The 18,381-nt window shown below is 44.0% G+C and overlaps 1 protein-coding gene and 1 long non-coding RNA gene across 3 annotated transcripts; one reads left to right on the forward strand and one right to left on the reverse strand.

Moving 5' to 3' along the window:
* Positions 1-9,390: 9,390 nt before the first annotated feature.
* LOC123099710 (proline-rich receptor-like protein kinase PERK2) lies at positions 9,391-10,293 on the reverse strand. The gene has a single exon (XM_044521817.1). It carries the CDS (start codon positions 10,193-10,195, stop codon positions 9,605-9,607), a length of 591 nt encoding a protein of 196 aa, XP_044377752.1. The 5' UTR covers positions 10,196-10,293; the 3' UTR covers positions 9,391-9,604.
* Positions 10,294-13,124: 2,831 nt separating this feature from the next.
* Positions 13,125-18,093, forward strand: LOC123096437 (uncharacterized). 2 transcript variants are annotated; one of them, XR_006446602.1, is made up of 8 exons: positions 13,125-13,496; positions 13,614-13,841; positions 14,659-14,922; positions 15,029-15,719; positions 15,818-16,373; positions 16,485-16,672; positions 16,748-17,035; positions 17,119-18,093. It is a non-coding gene; the product is annotated as an uncharacterized lncRNA (long non-coding RNA). The 2 variants fall into 2 exon arrangements; XR_006446601.1 differs by having other exon boundaries at positions 13,126-13,496; positions 15,818-16,672.
* Positions 18,094-18,381: the final 288 nt, after the last annotated feature.

Here is an 18,381-nt window from a genome sequence, read left to right on the forward strand (position 1 = left end):
CGGGGATATGAATGTCCCCAACAATAATCATTTCATATTTCTTTTTGGCAGTAGGTAGAGGTAGTTGATTTGTCAGCCATTTGCAAAGATATTTCACTAGGTGTGAGCTTATTCAAATCAAGTCTTTTATATAAAGAGAAAGGCATAACACTAACACCAGCTCCCAAATCACATAAAGCAGTTTTCACATAATTCTTTTTGATGGAGCAAGGTATAGTTGGTATTCCCGGATCTCCAAGTTTTTTAGGTACTCCATCTTTAAAATTATAATTAGCAAGCATGGTGGAGATTTCAGCTTCCGGTATTTTTCTCTTATTGGTGATGATGTCTTTCATGTACTTTGCATAAGGAGGCATTTTCAAGATATCAGTCAAGCGAGTACGCAAAAAGATTGGCCTCGGCATTTCAGCAAAGGGTTCAAATTCTTCATCATCTTTCTTTTTAGTTGACTTAGGTGGAAAGGGCATAGGTTTTTTAACCCATGGTTCTCTTTCTTTACCGTGTTTTCTAACAATAAAGTCTCTTTTATCATGTGTATTCTTAGGTTGTGGGTTATCAAGATCAACCGGTGGTTCTATCTCAACATCATTGTTTGGTTTTTTATTATTTGTTTGAGTGTCTTCATGAACCTCATCATTATCTTTTTCATTATCAGAAGGTGAGTGTTCACTACCAGATTGAGTTTCAGCATCAGAGATAGATACTTCATTATCATTATCAGGAGGTTTTTCTACTTCAGGTTCACTAGAAGCATCCAAAGGCCTATCATTTTTCTTCTTCTTTTTCTTTTCAGAAGGACTACGTGCATCAGTGTTAGATCTTTTGAGAGTCGTGTTCAATTCTTTTTGGGTGTCCCTCAGGATAAAGTGGTTCCTGATTCATTTTACCGCCTCTAGTTGCTACTCTAATAGCAAAGTCATGTATGTTATTATTCATTTCATCTAGCAACTCTCTTTGAGATGTAGCAACTTGTTCTAACTGAGTTTGAACCATAGAAGCATGCTTCCCTACACCTCTAACATCATTTGAGATTCTAAATAAAAAGTCACTCAAGCGAGCAACCATATCAGAATTGTATTTTAATTGTTTCATAACATTTGCATTGAAGTGATCTTGTTTTCTAATGTAGTTTTCAAACTCATAAAGGGCTACGGTGCATATTGTGAGGATTGTCATTATCACTGAATTTCATTAAAGAATTTACCTCTACCACCTAAGGCAGTGGTGGTGTATCAAGCTCATGTATTTCTTCAATAGGAGGTAAATTTTTGACATCCTCAGCTTTAATACATTTTCCCTTCATGGATTTATTTGCCTCTTGTATATCTTCGGGACTGAGATATAAGATACCCCTCTTCTTCGGAGTGGGTTTAAACGGTGGTTCAGGAATAGTCCAATCATCATAATTTTTCAATATGTTATTCAATAATTCTTCAGCTTGCCCAATAGTTTGTTCCCTGAAAACACAACCAGCACAACTATCTAGGAAATCCCTAGAAGCATCGGTTAGTCCATTATAGAAGATATCAAGTATTTCATTTTTCTTAAGAGGATGATCAGGCAAAGCCTCCCCCAAGCTTGTGGGAGACTCTCTTCTTTAATTTGCACAAAGTTAAATATTTCCTGCAGGGCAGCTTGTTTCTTATGAGCAGGGAAATATTTTTCAGAGAAGTAATAAATCATATCCTGGGGACTACGCACACAACTAGGAGCAAGAATATTGTACCAAGCTTTAGCATCACCTTTAATGAGAATAGAAATAATTTGAGAATATAGTAATAGCGAGTTTTCTCATCATGAGCAAAAAGGGTGGCTATGTCATTCATCTTAGTAAGATGTGCCACAATAGTTTCAGTTTCATAACCATGGAAAGGATCAGATTCAACCAAAGTAATTAACTCTGGGTCGACAGAGAATTCATAATCCTTATCATCAATAAAGATAGGTGAAGTAGCAAACTTAGGATCATATTGCATTATAGCATTCAGAGATTTTTCTTTATACTTGCATAATAATTTCTCTAGATCATCTCTATCCTTACAAGAAAGAATGTCTCTAGTTGTCTCTTCATTCATAACATAGCCCTCCGGTACCTTAGACAATTCATATCTAGGAGGGCTAGTTCTAGTAGGTGTTTCAAGATTTTCAGTTTCAAGCTCATCATCAGTTTCAACAACATCATGTTGTCTTACTCTAGCAATTTGTTCATCAAGAAAATCACCAAGTGGCACATCATTATCATCAAGCAAGGTACTAGCATCATCATAAGTATCATTCATAGTAGAAGTAGCATCGTCAATAACTTGCGACATATCTGGATGGATAGCATGTGTTGGTGTTGCAAGTTTACTTATAATAGAAGGTGAATCTAAAGCATAGCTAGATGGCAGTTCCTTACCTCCCCTCGTCTTAGAGGGAAATATCTTGGTCTTAGCATCCTTCAGATTCTTCATAGTGATAAATTGATAATAATCCCAAGTGACTCAACAAATATAGCTATGCTCCCTCGCAACGGCGCCAGAAAAAGGTCTTGGTAACCCACAAGTATAGGGGATCGCAACAGTTTTCAAGGGTAGAGTATTCAACCCAAATTTATAGATTCGACACAAGGGGAGCTAAAGAGTATTTGCAAGTATTAGCAGCTGAGTTGTCAATTCAACCATACCTGGAGATTAATTATCTGCAGCAAAGTGATCAGTAGCAAAGTAGTATGATATTTTGATAGTAGTGACAGCAGCAATAGTAACGGTAACAGTGATAGCAGTAGTTTTGTAGCAAGTGCAGCAGTAACGATAGCAGTAGTAACTTAGCAAGAAAAATATAGGATAAATTCGTAGGCATTGGATCGGTAATTTGTTGGATGATATTCATCATGTGACAGTCATAACCTAGGGCGATACGGCACTAGCTTCAGTTCATAAATATAATGTAGGCATGTATTCCATAAATAGTCATACGTGCTTATGGAAAGAACTTGCATGACATCTTTTGTCCTACCCTCCTGTGGCAGCGGGGTCCAATTGGAAACTAAGGGATATTAAGCTCTCCTTTTAATAGAGAACCGGAACAAAGCATTAACACACGGTGAATACATGAACTCCTCAAACTACGGTCATCACCGGGAGTGGTCCCGACTATTGTCACTCCGGGGTTGCCGGATCATAACACGTAGTAGGTGACTATAACTTGCAAGATCGGATCTAGAACATGGATATAATGGTGATAACATAAACGGTTCAGATCTGAAATCGTGGTACCCAGGCCCAAAGTGACAAGCATTAAGCATGGCAAAGTCATAGCAACATCAATCTCAAAACATAGTGGATACTAGGGATCAAGCCCTAACAAAACTAACTCAATTACATGATGAATCTCATCCAACTCCTCACCGACCAGCGAGCCTACGAAGGAATTACTCACTCCCGGTGGGGAGCATCATGGAATTGGCGATGGAGAAGGGTTGGTGATGACGAGGATCGAAGATCCCCCTCCCCGGAGCCCCAAATAGACTCCAGATCTAGCCTCCCGATGAAGAACAGGAGACGGCGGCGGCTCCGTCTCGTGGAACGCGATAATTCTTTCTCCCTGATTTTTTTGGAAAAATAGGATTTTATAGCGTCAGTTTCAGGGTCCGCGGGACCATTAGGTGGGGACAACCCACCTGGGAGCGCCTGGAGGAGGGGGCGCCCTGGTGGGTTGTGCCCACCCAGGTGCCCCCCTCCGGTGGATCTTGGCTCCAGAAATCTCTTTATTGATATAAAATATCCTCGCAAAGTTTCGTTCCATTCCGAGAACTTTTATTTCTACACAAAAACAACACCATGGTAGTTCTACTGAAAACAGCGTCAATCCGGGGTTAGTTTCATTCAAATTATGCAAATTAGAGTCCAAAACAAGAGAAAAAGCGTTAGGAAAAGTAGATACGTTGGAGACGTATCAAGGCGTCGTCGTTGGCGCGGGAGGTCGAGCAGCGAGCTGCCTCGCTCGTATTCGACCGGCTATATCTCATATGTGTATGGTCCGAGAGGAAAAAAACATTCACCTTAAAGTTATCACCCAAAATGATTTTTGTAGTTGTTGTATTGAGAAGACACACAGGAACATAGCAGGAAAGGAGGCGTAACCCCTAAAAAAGAACCCTAGGCACTCTTCCCGTCCCATCTTCGGCCTCCCCTCTCCTCCATTGGCCTCGACGATGTCGGAGAAAGGGAGGTGTTATTGATCTGGCGGTAGCATTAGTTTGGGGTTCTTTCCCATAGTTAGGGTTGTTGAGTCATCGACATTTCATCCATGGTTGTGGTGGCAGTGGCACTTAGTGTCCTGATTGGGACGAAAAGGTGTTGACAACGTCCCAGAGTCAGAATAATGCATTCACCTCTTTATTCCAGCTCCAATGATGCGTCTAGGGTTGACAGAGGGCACACAGAGATGTGTATTCAATGGATCTGTTTGGGTCCTTCCTGCTTTAGTCTTTGGCAGATCCCTTTGGATCTAGTCGGCGTTGGTCTCCTGCAAATCCATACGGACTTTGTTGGCGTTCGTGGTTGGGAACAAGATCCTCTGACTTGTCAAGGGATGTCAGGGTAGCTACAGTAGCCTAACATTACTTCCCTGCATTTCATGAACAGTGCCCTAAAACAACAATTTACCAACACTGATTTGTATACAATAATCCATAGTGTACAGTAATATGTGAACTGGGTTATCTCTCTGACTTCCCTTCTCTATTTTACGCATAAGGGCCACTTTAGCTACCTAACTTGCCTCCTCAATGTCAGAGGATCCACTTCCTCGTGGTTGTTGGTGTGTATAGTCCTTTAGATCTACATTTTTTTCGTTGATGATGGTTGCTGCTCTGGTGTGTTGGCCCTTTAGAGACTTAGCAGGACGACTCCCCGGCTATCAACTACAACAAGAGTTGCCTGGCTCCGCCGAGGGAGGAGCGATGATGGTGGCGTGCCTTCGGCTCACTCCAGTGTTGTTAGTCAATTCTAGGTGGTCTGTGAACCTACTTGTGATCTTTTTTATATGCATCTGTGTACTACTATTACATCTTATTAATAGATCGGAAGAATTTTGAAAAACACACAAGAAAATTTTTTTGTGGGGACACACACACACACATGATCCTATGGATTGGTAGACAAAGTACGTGACTAGACATTGAACGGTACATAAATTCAAGGGTTCACTCTTTTTCTCTGGGAAAATTTAAAGGTTCACATCATGGATTGTGTTTTACGAAAGAAAATCTCATACGATTGTAATATGACTTAGTGAATTTGTGGTTAGATTCTGTTTCAAATATCAGTTTCTGTTATTTCTCAGATTTGATCTATCATGATAATACCGACTGAGAATAAGCTTTTTTTAACACCATCTAAGAATCTACTAACTAGCCCTATAAAAGCATGAACAACAGTGAATCAAATGAGTCATATATGTAAATAACGTCATTGCAATGTTTACCACCAGACGTGCTTAGCCCTAAGAATCTATTTGATCTCAACCGTCAATGTATATCGATATGAACACCTAGATTGTTTCATTACCATTTAACATGGCAAGTAATTATCTCTATATGTGATGATATAATTATTGGCTCAACTTAGATCATATTTACTATCCCTATGGTAACTTGAGTGCCACAAAGGGTGATTTATTGTGTCCCAGTTCAACTTGTACTGTACTAAACTATAGAGATATCCGTCAAAATAGTTTTCATATTGAATATTATGATGAAAACAAAAGAGGAATATCTTCCTTTAGGTAAACAACATATATGGCAAGCACATTTTATATATATCATAAGGATTGCACTACACATTCTAGGAAACCCATAGCACATGCTGCCTACAAGATAGTTTTCTAGGTGTCTTCTACATGACAAACATGGCATACCTGCCTTGGTCATCCTGACATTAAGTTGAAACAGGAAATATCACAAATTCCATTGGTTACTACTATAATGATACTAAATTCCAATAATATTTGGATTTTATGGGTACTACACGTGATAAAAGGAAACTAATTATAAGGCATGCACACCTGAAAGTCTACATTGAACCACTCAGACTCCTTGAATGCATCAAGTCGACGTAAGTGGCTCTTCTCAACAATTGATTGGACTATTCAGGTATTTCATGGTTCTAAAAGACACATCTACAGGATGGTCTTAGGTGTGCGTTTATCCACACGAAACGATTGACTCATTATCCTGAACATCGATTTCAATCAAATTCAACTAGACAATGTCGCAAAATTCTCCTTGTATGCCTTCAGTATTGTAACGCCCCGGATCCGATGCGCCAGGTGTCTGCCAGTTATTCGCCGTCCTTGCCTTGTCATCTGCTTGCGTGTTGCTCCTTGCCATGTCATCATCTGCATTTCATATCATGTCATCATGTGCATTGCATTTGCATACGTGTTCGTCTCATGCATCCGAGCATTTTCCCCGTTGTCCGTTTTGCAATCCGGCACTCCCATCTCCTCCGGCGCACCCCTCTTGTTTCTTTTCGTGAGAGGGTGTCATACGTTCTCGGAATGGACCGAGTCTTGTCAAGTGGCCTTGGTATACCGCCGGTAGACCACCGGTCAAGTTTCGTTCCATTTGGAGGTCGTCTGGTACTCCAACGGTTAACCGGGCATCCGCAAAGTCCGTTTGTGTGTTGCAGCAAAACCCCCCCTTCAAGCAGCCCCAAAACACCTCTAAGTCTCCGCCATGCTCTCGGTCGTTCGATCACGATCGCGTGGGCGAAAACCGCACCTCGTTTGGACTCTCCTATCTCCCTCTACCTATATATGTGTGTCTCTCCCGAGATTTTCGCGCAGATGAACCCTAGCCTCCTTTCCCTCGCGCCGCCGGACGCTTCCCCGCACCGCCGGACATGTCCACCGCCGCCCAGCCACGTCGCCCGGTCTAGAGAAACATATAATTGGAAGTCCGCAGTTGTCAACATACATTTCTCAACAAGATTGCAAAGAACCTTTTCAAATGATTCGGATTCAAAAACCATGGCCATGGCAAAGTGTGAACAACAGCAATACCTACACATGTCGAGTCATGTAGCACAAGGGTTCACGCAAATACCCAAACTATTCTCCAGACTCCAAATGTGGAATGTCTTTCTGATACCTTTTATATCATTGCCAATTACGAAATCATCTATGCAGTTGATAGATGAAGTAATTACTTATCCACATGGATCACTAGATTCAGACATATATGGTTCCCAATGGAATATCAATTCTGAGTCAAAATGCAAAATGCAACATACATTGTGTAAAAATCAATAAGTCACCATACGGCTAATTGTTGCTGCTACATCGACGTAGTGAGTTCCTTATACACAAGGATTACTCCATGATTATCCATGCATGTTCTTCATACACAAGGATTACTTCCGCGATGATGAAGCACGTGATCATCTAAAGACAGAATTTGGGATTAAGGATTTAGGGTAGTGCCAAATTTTGCTTGAGACTACAACTTTAGCACCATCACTCATGTATTAGGGTACACCATGTTATCTATATCCAAAATATATTGGAGAAAGATTCATTATGGACAAGTCTTGTCCGTCTATAACTCTCGTGGTTGTTCAATATATGGACATGGAGAAAGATCCATTTAGACGGTGAGAAGCCGGAAATAAGATATTGGGACCCAAGGTTCCATATTTAGGAGCCATTGGATTCACCAAACACAATTGGTTGGGACTCAAGAATATCTTTTGATATCTCCCAGGTGTCAAACATCTTCTCCTAATCTTTCAATTTCAGATAAATTTGGACACCAATATCATTGGATATATTGATTAGATCCCATTGTCAGGTCCACTGTCAGGTCGTAGACAAGCTTTGTGTTCCTACTAGTTGTGATAGCCATGCCATAAAAGTCTTCGAAACAAATCTTAAAGGCTACATCCACCAATCATTCTAAAGTAAAAGACATCACTTGTATTATTGTGGCTTTACTCCCTCCGTCCATGAATAAGTGTACATATAGAAATTTTAGGACAGATTATGCAATGGAGTAAAAAATGCATTGGGAAGATCCAAGCCACCATCTCTCTCCTCTTTAGTTACTCCACCCCAATGAGCTAAGTGCATGTAGAAAGTGAGGAGACCATGTGTTGAATGTTATTGGTCTTGATTACCGTGTGATGACTGATGAGAGAGAAACAATTTTTCTACTTTAAAGTGCATTGGAAAGATAGAAGTACACTATTTTGTGTAAAGAATTTAAATGCCAAACATACACTTATTCGTGGAGTGAGAGAGTACATAATGATAAACCACGTACAACATTGGTTCTTTTGAATCATTAACCATTATTTACAAAATAATGTTGCTTATGTTGCCCAGATGCAAACAAGTTACGTAGTAAGCAATATCTCTGTATGGTCCATCTTGTAATTCAAATAATGCGACATGGCTGATTTGTTCAGGAAGGCTTTACCAGCTTTATATTTCAAGAAATATGTTCATGGAATTGGTATGCGACGACTTTGAAGTTTGCAAGAATCATGGGGAATACCTTCCTAAACTTTTCTTGTTTAAAGCATCCTATGACACTCTTTTTTCCTTTATGAGTTTACTTTACATGTTCTCGTCAAGGTTTTTATTTAGGTAATATCAACATGAGTATTTTCTAGTTTCCCTTACCGGGGTTTATAGGAAAGTATATACGGCATAACTATTGTCCTCTAAACTCTATGGGTTTCTCATATTGAGTTAAAAGAGACAATAGCCATTGTATGTTCTATCATTTTCTTCTTATTTTTTTATTGGGTTTGAAGGAGTTTTAACGAAATATCGCACCACAAGTTTTTTAGAAGAGCCTTGATTTCACATGATGATGTTTATAAAGATAGCATAGACTAGGGGTGAGAGTGTGGTCAAGACTTAATTAAGCCATGTGTTAATTAATTATAATCTCCCATGTCCCTATTCATTATGCAGGGTTTTTTTTTTGCGAATGCACTATGCAGTTACTTATACGAGGGATGCAACGATTCACTCGGTTCTTTCCAGGCCATCGTGTTTGTATGATGCTGCATCCCCTTTAGGCCTATCCTATATACTCGAGAAGGACAGTCAGGGCGCCGGGAAGGACAGGGGCAGCCATGGATGATTTTCTTCATCACAGGTAAACATGTCAAATTTTGGTAGTCTGATGGTATGTTGTAGTATCGGGACGATGTAACATCGTTTACGTTGTTGCATGAGTTTGTAAAAATTTGAGATATGCTAATTGAGATGTTCGATTGTGAGATTGAAAGTTGGTCAGTGTCCGCCGACGCGAGGGCGTTTGAGGGATCGGATTTCCAAAGTCCGGCTGTAGATGCTTTAAAGGGACTAATTACAACCAAAATAAACAGTACTGTATGCACTTGTAATAGTTAATAATCAGCAGTACCATTACACCAGGAACGAATTACTAGACAGAGTTACAAGAAAAAAAGGAATTACTACTAGACAGTGGAAGTGCTGGTAGCTTCTGAATCTGACGAGGGAAAGGGAAAGGAAGTGACAGTACTGTACTATAAACACACGAAGAGTTCACCGGAATGTGCACGGCGACGCGACGGAGCCCAACACCTCACCTCCAAAAGGTGACGGCGGGCAGGAGCAGCGCGACGATGACGACGGTGTAGACGCTCGACGCGCCGCGGCTCCTGCTGCCCCCCGAGAGGTAGAAGTAGTAGTACGGGTTCGCCGAGGACGACGGCGGGGACGGCGGCGACGAGAAGTGCGAGGACGGAGCCGAGGGAGAGGAAGACGATGACGACCCGCCGCTGCTCTTCGGTGGAGTCGGCGACGGCGTGGACGGGGGCGGCTCCGTCGACGATGACGATGGGGGCGGCGGGAGCAGCAGAGTCAGATACGGCGGCGGGGGCGTGGACAGCGGGAGGATCGACGTCGACGGCGAGGGAGGCGACGGTGTTGACGATGACGATGACGGCGAGGGAGGCGACGGTGTTGACGATGACGATGACGGCGAGGGAGGAGCTGGCGGCGGCGACGTGCACACCGTGGGGCACGTCCCGCACTCGCTGATGCACAGCAGGCTCGCCTCCGGGCCTCCCGCCGCCGGCTGGCCCTGATCACCTCCGGCGACAGCCAGCTGAGCAGAACAACACGCCACCAGGAGGATCACCGCCACCATCGCCACCGCTCTTGGTCCCTCCATTGCCACTCTGACAGACTGCTCTCATGAGCTTGCTTGGTGCCGGTGGGGGAATGAGATTCCTGCGATCGACTGCCTGTGGGCCGGAGCTTCCGGTTTATAAGCCAAGAAGTGCAGTGCAGGAGAAGATGTGCGAAACTTCAGGTGCAAGCTGGGAGAGAATATGAGGAGCAGGGTGTAAAGAGAAGATGCTCCTCTCCTGGATTGGCACCAAACAATTGGTCCTTCTCAAGAAATCGGCCACCGTAACATATGTTTGTGACTGATACCTTGTCTCATGGAGCTCAAAAGTGTTGGCAAACTTTTGTAAGATAGAGTGGCAGGGTTGGTAGACTGAGAAGTGCATGTGTAATGGTCTGCAGAGTGCAAGGCAGGTAAAGCATCTGCAGAAGCCTGGTTGGTTGGAGAAAGAACTCGGGTGAGTTGCTACTCTATTAGAGCATCTCCAACAGCTGTGCTAAACAAGCGCCGCGCCGCAAATTTGGTCAGTTTAGCGCGCGCGCAACCCGGCGGGTGGCTCCAGCGGGCGCGCAATAACCGCGCACGCGGTATAAGGAGTTGGGCGCGCGGTCGGATTCGCTATCTCGCGTGGTGTATTTGGGGCGCCCGCTTCTGGGCGCGGCACACTCGAGCGCTCGCGCTGCACTCTCTCTTCTCCGCCTCCTACGCCCCACGCGCGCCGGCACCTCGAAGGCGAGGAGGAAGAAGCTTGCAAGGCGTGCGACGGGCGCGGCGGCTACCGAAGCGCCGGCGAGCTCACTCGTTGAGCCGGCGGCCGACGCGTACAACATGTTCGACGAAATGCCCCCAAGGTAAAAAATTCCAACTTTTCATTTTTTTTGTTATTTTTTCAATGCATTCACATATAGATAGCTTATTTGCATTGTTCAAAAAACTTTGTAGTCTCAATGATGATGCATACATGTCAACGATGGGTGTTGGCTCCAACAATTCGCATTGGTCTCAAACCAATGACATGCATTTCGAAGACCATGAGTTCGAGGTGGACGAGGAGGGTGAGGGCATTGTCGACGCACCGAAAGGAAGAGCGGGCAATTACACTAACGTCGATGACATCTTACTATGCAATACTTGGTTGCAAGTGTCGAGGGATCCATCCGTTGGAGGTGATCAAAGTAGAGATGCTTATTGGGGCGGATGAAAGAACACTTTGATGTTCACAACTTGAGTGGAATTGACCGCTCTGAGAGATCACTTCGGTCCCGGTGGTCGACAATCAACTCGGATTTTCAAAGGTGGGGGGCCTGTCAAAAGGCGGTTGACAAGTTGAACCCAAGTGGCACAAATGAGGACGATAGAGTAAGTGGCATTTCATACATGTTCATCATACTTGTTGTTGGTGCTAACTTGCTTTGTTTTCATGTAGTACAACATTGCGCAAAACTTGTTCAAAGAAGAGGAGAGGACAACCAAGAAGGGGGAGATCAAGAAAGGAAGGGTCTTTACCTTGCCCCATTGCTATAACGTGTTGAAGGATGATGAGAAATGAAATAAACGTGAAGATTTGGATGATTTTCGTTTGAGCAACAAACGCAAGCGAACAATTAAGTTGGATGATGAGGAGGAGGAGGATGATGCATCAAGTGATGACGGCAAGAGAAGCCCCACACCCAACTCGGTTTCATACTCGAAGCCAAAGCGACCGGATGGGTGCAAGAAAGACAAAACCGAAAAGAAGAAGAGGAAAGGAGATGATGAGCTCAAAAATGCTATGGAAGCTATTGTGAAGGCAAGAAAAGAAGCCAACGAGGTGAGGAAAATGGAAAGGAACCAAGATGCCGCGGCCGAGGAGAGGAGGGTGGCGGCCGAGGAGAGGAAGGTGGCTTTGGAGGAGAGGAAGGTGAGCAATGAGGAGCGAACTAGATTGTTGGAATGGGAGAAGCACTTGTTCTTCTTGGACACATCTAACCTCAATGCGGCGCAAAAGGAGTATGTCAATCTTGCCCGTGAAGAAGTCTTGATCCAAAAAAGAGCCATGGTTCGTGCAATGGGTGGCGATGGCCTCGGCGGAATGGGTGGCGGTGGCCTCGGCGCCATGGGTGACATGGGTGGCTTCGGAGGTATCGTGGGCGGTTTAGGTGCAATGGGAGGCATGGCTGGCTTTGGAGCACCCCCCGACGCTATGGCCATCATGGGAGGCATGAGTTTTGCTTCTCTCATGGGAGGCATGGGTGCACCTCCGGCGGCCATGGGCGGAATGTCTTTCGATGTGCCTCCTCGCACACATTCCCATGAAGATGCCGTTGAAGATCTTGCCAACACCATCGGAGCTTCACGTGATGCGGTGCGCGATGAGGAGAGGGAGGAAGATTCATCTTCGGAGGCGGAAGAATCGTCTTCCGAAGATGAGAATGAGGACGAAGACGAGGACGAGGAATGATGTGTCTTTCATTTGTGTATTGAACTTGATTTGCATTTTGAACTTGGTTGGATGAACTTGTGGGCATGATTTTGAACTTGTGGGCATGAACTTTTCTTCATCAACTTGTTTGTGTGAAATTTTATATGTCATGTTCATTGCATTTTGAATGTTCAACTTCATTTTGTGTTCAAAATGCCATATATGCAATGCCCCGGCGAGTCGCGCGCGGTGCATTTTTTACGCGCTGCTGGAGCGGCGCGCGCGCTGCATTTTAGCGCGGCTGCTGGAGCCAGCGCTGCGCGCCGCGCCAAACCAGGCGATGGGCGCGCGGCGCATTCGGCGCCTGTTAGAGATGCTCTTATGGCCTCAAAACGTTTCGCAGCAGTTTCACAGAAAACTATTGAATTACCGCAAGAACAGGGAAAAGGATAACCCGCCTTTCAAACAGGGGCTTGAGATGAAAGAAAAAATGTTGGCAGGAGGTCCTTCAATCATCTTACATAGAGGAGGAAATACAGCTAAGCACAGGTGATCTCTTTATCTGGGCGGTAGGACTACGCTTCGGGATGTGTGGCGCTCAATTACAGAGGCAGTCAGTCATTCTTTTTTAATTCACATGTCGAGGGAATACCGTATAGAGCTGGGTAGTTCATCCTGCAGGAGATGAGGCGCGCAGCCTGCGCCGTGACGGCGAGAAAGCAGAGCCGTGGCTCGGGATTGTGTTTCCCGTCTGATCCGTGGCTCAGGAAATGCACTTCCCCGGCAGGGAGCGGTGTGGGCGCTAGTAAATGACCGGCGGAGTTGTCCCCCACCTCTGGATAAGGGTTGTTGGATCGCCATTGACGCCCTTGCAGATCTGCGGTGGAGCACATAACAGGCGGCGCTCGTTGCAATGGAGTTCCTACTGCAACCGATTAGGAGGTAAGAGAGATAATCCCCTCTGCGCGCAGCCGCCGTCCCAATACTTAATCTGTAGGTTCTGCTTCTATATCTTGGTAGTCGATCTGTGTCCTGACACACATAATCTACCGTCTGCAGCACCGCGGTGATGGAAGAAGTGAACGACAACCAGCTTGCAATGGAGCCGCTGCACTACCCGGCGATGGCGACTGAGGCTGAGCGGCTACCACCCATGGCGACTGGTAGCGTTGACGGGAAAATCTGTGCGGCCGAGGGGGGAGCTGTAGGCGAAGGGGATGCTAAACCGCAAGCATCTGAGCAATCTATTGGACAGATTGATCCCAAGACACCAGGCTGGACTCGCAGGTAATCTACATGTCAATGTTGCTTGCAGTACAGGCTCCTGGACTGATTTTGTGTGTACTGTAGATGGCATGGACTGATTGGCATATAGGCTGAGCTTGAATGCAGCAGGTTTTAGTTTCAGATATGTGTGGGAAGAGGTTGTCCTAAAAAATGAAATGTAGTGCTGCATTTATTGTTGGATCAGATATAGCAGCGCTTGATAAACAAATGAAAAAGAACCATTGGTATGTAAGGATGTCTTATGCGCATACTGGATTATGAAAGTAGGGATAAAAGATAGCAAAAGTCACCTAGAACATATAAAATGTACTGAAATAATTCCTGGATTATGGAAGTATGGATATAAGATAGCAAAAGTCACATAGAACATATAAAATGTACTGAATTAATTCCTGGGACAGATGAATTGGCATCTTTGACATATGTAAATGGTTGTTCTGCTCCTGCAATGGTTGTCTACCTTACAAATGTCTGTATGTTGCATTATCTGAGCTGTGGTTTAGGGTGCTAATCCGTGCTAAAATAGGTAACCGTTGTGATGGGAATTAGAGAATAAAAAGACAAAGGTTTCAGGCGTTGATTAGTTATGTAGAGAGTTTGTTCAGAAATAAGCAAATAAAGAAACAGAGAATTCAGAGCTTCTGCTTTACTGCTGCAACTGAAATAGAAACACATGGGTAGTGCCATCCGAGTGATCATAAGTAGCTGACTTTGAGAATACTGGTATTTATCAATGCAGCGATATGTATGTCATCGAGAATTTATTGAATTAGTATGAAAACCGTGCACTCACACATTAATTATATTAAAAATGCAGGGTTAGAATTGGAGCAGCTGCACCAGGAAGGGCACCTTGCCCTGGGCGAACCAGTGCCCTTGAGAAGGCAATACGGAGTTTGCTTATCAACCCGGGAACATTGTAATTGTCCCAGCTCTCGGTACAAGCTTCGATGCACTTGGATAGGCTTATGATTTTTACAATCTATACTCGTGGGAGAAGGGTTTTGGAATTAGATACGGGAAGAGCAGGCTGAATGTGGAGAGAACAAAATGCATGCAAGAAATCGTGTGTGGGTGTGCGGTAAGCATATGTAACCTCCATGTAGTACCATCTATTAATTCGATCTGATTTCTTCATGGGGATGGAACCTGAGCTGTTTCTCCTGCATCCACTTTGGTTTTTGCAGGGTAAACCTGGGGTGGAGAACACAAGGTCATGTCGATGCGAGTGCCCTGCCTTAATAAGACTGCTCCGACCAAAGGACAATGATTGGTACATAGCAGAGCATCATGAACAGCACAACTATTCATTGTCTCCGACATATTGTCAGACAATACACTGGCCGTCGCACAAGCATATTGATGCGTACAGTGGGGACTCGGTGGAGCAGTTGCGGCAGAACAATGTGAACCTGGCAAAAGTGCACAGCATCATCGGGAGTTTTTTTGGTTCAGTGGAGAAGGTACCTTTCACAAAAAGAGCTCTGAAGAATTTGTGTGGCAAAATCAGCAGAGAGCAGGCAGAGGACGATGTTAGGAAAACTATGGAGGTTTTTGCAGAATTGGGTTCACAAGATCCACATTTCACATACCGAGTCCAGGCAGACAAAGATGGTCGGATAACCACTCTTATGTGGGAAAATGGGAGCAGCAGACTGCAGTACACATTCTTCGAAGACGTTGTTACCTTCGATACGACGTACAGAACAAACTTGTACAACATGCCCTTTGGCCTCTTTGTCGGTGTGAATAACCATTTTCAGAGCATCATCCTAGCCGGGGTTTTGGTTCGTGACGAAAAAGTTGAGACCTTTGAGTGGGTTTTCACAGAGTTCGTTAGGATGATGGGTGGAAGTGCCCCTAAGAAAATTCTAACCGGTATGAACCTGTACTATACAAATTATCTTGATGGCATACATACGGAAATGATGCTTTGAGATGAAAGCTTATCTAACACGAATCTTGTTTTTGTGCAGATCATAACCGTTCGGTGGAGGTCGCCATAAAAAATGTGATGCCGCAGATAGAGCACTGATGGTGCAAGTGGCATGTCCTGAAAAAGGCCAAGGAATCGGACGCGGAGGAATTGATCCCGAGCTCATATGCTCCCGCATGAACAGTAAAATCGAAAAAAATTGAAAAAATTCCAAAAATTTTTTGGGAGAAACATTGAGAAAAGTTCTAAGTGCCTGCAAAAATTCGTCGTGAAATCACATTCCTAGAAGGCATGGCAAAAAAACCAAAACAGTACTCTCAAAAGGCTACTTTCAAAAGCATTTTGAAGCACTGAATTTGTTTTTTTTGCCACGCCTTACAGGAATGTGATTTCATGATGAATTTTTGCAGGCACTTAGAACTTTTGTCAATGTTTCTCTCAAAAAAATTGGAATTTTTTGAAAAAAAAAATTATATTTTTTCGATTTTACTGTTCATGCGGGAGCATATGAGCTCGGGATCAAAAGATGACTTTCACAAGGATCACTTGGTTCACTTTACACCAGGAAGAGCGAATTCAGGGCAGAGTTCCACAAGGTAGTGAATCACATGCTTACAAATCAATGAATTCGAGGATGCTTGGAAGATGTTGGTTGATAAATATAATTTAAAGACACATGACTACATGACCTAACTTTATGAAATAAGGTACAAGTGGGCGAAGCCGTATTTTAAAGGTGTTTTATGTGCTAAGATGACTAGTACTCAGCGAAGTGAAAGTGCAAAAGAATTATGTTCCTCCGGGTTGTCCAATGCATATGTTTGTGAAGAAGTACATGAGACTTCAGTTTGACAGGGAGGCAGAGGAGAACTACGAGGAGAAGCGGACACGAATAGTAAGTCAAAAATAATAGTTCATACTAGTAGGCTGGTAGTATCGTAATCACTGATTTGATGGTACTGCATTTCAGGGGAGACCACTATACAAAGCAAACTTAGCTATTGAGCGGCATGCTGGCAAGATATACACACGAGCTATGTTTGAGCAGTTTGGGCTCATACTGTATGAGTGCGGCGCATACCAGGTTGAAGAGCTTGAGAAGGGGAAACTTTACCTTACTATTCATATAGAGGCAGCGAGGAGGGAGAAGTGGTGAAGAGTGTCGTACAAGGTAAACGTTCTCGACGGAGGCGAAGAATTTGACCGCGAGTGCGGGCAATTTGCACACATGGGACTCCTATGCAGCCATGTTTTGAAGGTAAGATCAAGCTGGTGTTTAGATATGCAGATATAGTCTGTGAAGTCTATGATGAACTAACTGGCCAAATTTGGATTACGCAGGTGCTGGATTTTATCTGTATTACAGAGATACCATAGAAACACATAGTGAAGCGATGGACGAGGGATGCACGAGACATTCTACCAGCTCATCTGACTCAATATCATAGGAATAATGCACACAAAAATCCTTTCAGCTTCAGGCATTTCAATATGTACATGCACGCCATGGAGTTGGTGCGGATGGGTGATGCAAGTGTAAAAGCATATGAGAAATTCATGTGCCTCATTAAGAATTGCATGGTGGAGATGCAGCCCTTTGCAGAGATTAGAGATGGGTTAGAATTGGAGGACATGATTGTTGAGCATGGAGATGTAGTCAACCAACAAGCACCACAAGTGGCAATGGTTGCTGCAAGTGGTGGGGCAGGCATGGGCACTGTCAACGATGATGCTACTTCTGCAAATGAGAGTGGGAACAGACTGAGCGGTCAGTTGGCACCAAAGAAGCGCAAAGAAATGGGGCGGCCATCAACTAGCAGGGAGAAGGCATCATACGAGGGGTTGAGCAAACGACCCCGGTTTTGCACCATATGTCGCGGGCAAGGGGACAAGAGAACGACCTGCCCTGACCGAGGTGATGCCCCGGAACCTGTTCGCAAACCGTCTAGGTGCAAATACTGTGGAATTGAAGGTCACAGGCGAAACAACTGCCACAAAGTAGGTGATCTCAGGTTGGCTGGCATGTGAGCAGTGGCTGCAACCTGAAGAAATGAGAGATGCAGAATTTCAGAGGTGTTCTTGAGTCATGGTTGCTGAATTTGTCATGTAGAACTGATGTAGTTCTGTCAGTACAAGTGTTCTTGAGACATGCAGGACTGATGCATGGCAACCAAAATAATAATTTGGGTTGGCCGAACAAGAGTATTGTACGCCTAAACTAGTGTGCATGTATGAGTTTTAGCACCAAGCTAATGTATGTTTTTCTGAAGTTTTAAACAAAGTAGTCTGGTTGTGTGAACACTGATCGTTTCTGTACTTCTGAATTTTTGTAGAATTTGTGCATGCATTCTGGAGTTAACATGAGAAGGAACGTGTCTTTGTGAACTGAATTTTTGTGAAACAATACATGCATTCTGGCCTTGCTTCAGAGATGCATGATTGCTTTCCGAATTCCACATATTTATGGCCTGGCATGCACACTCGGACTCTGTTTGCTTCAATATTTAAAAATGAGGAGAGGTGGCATGCACACTCGGACTCTGGCAGCATCTCGTCGTCGAATCCAGTGGACGCGGAGGTGAACAATATTTAAAAGTGAGGAGA

Source organism: Triticum aestivum, chromosome 4D, assembly GCF_018294505.1.
Source record: "Triticum aestivum cultivar Chinese Spring chromosome 4D, IWGSC CS RefSeq v2.1, whole genome shotgun sequence".
NCBI lineage: Eukaryota > Viridiplantae > Streptophyta > Magnoliopsida > Poales > Poaceae > Triticum > Triticum aestivum.

Bases quoted from the DNA above. Each gene is read 5' to 3' on its own strand.
- LOC123099710 (XM_044521817.1), bottom strand. From the start codon at position 10,195: ATGGAGGGACCAAGAGCGGTGGCGATGGTGGCGGTGATCCTCCTGGTG.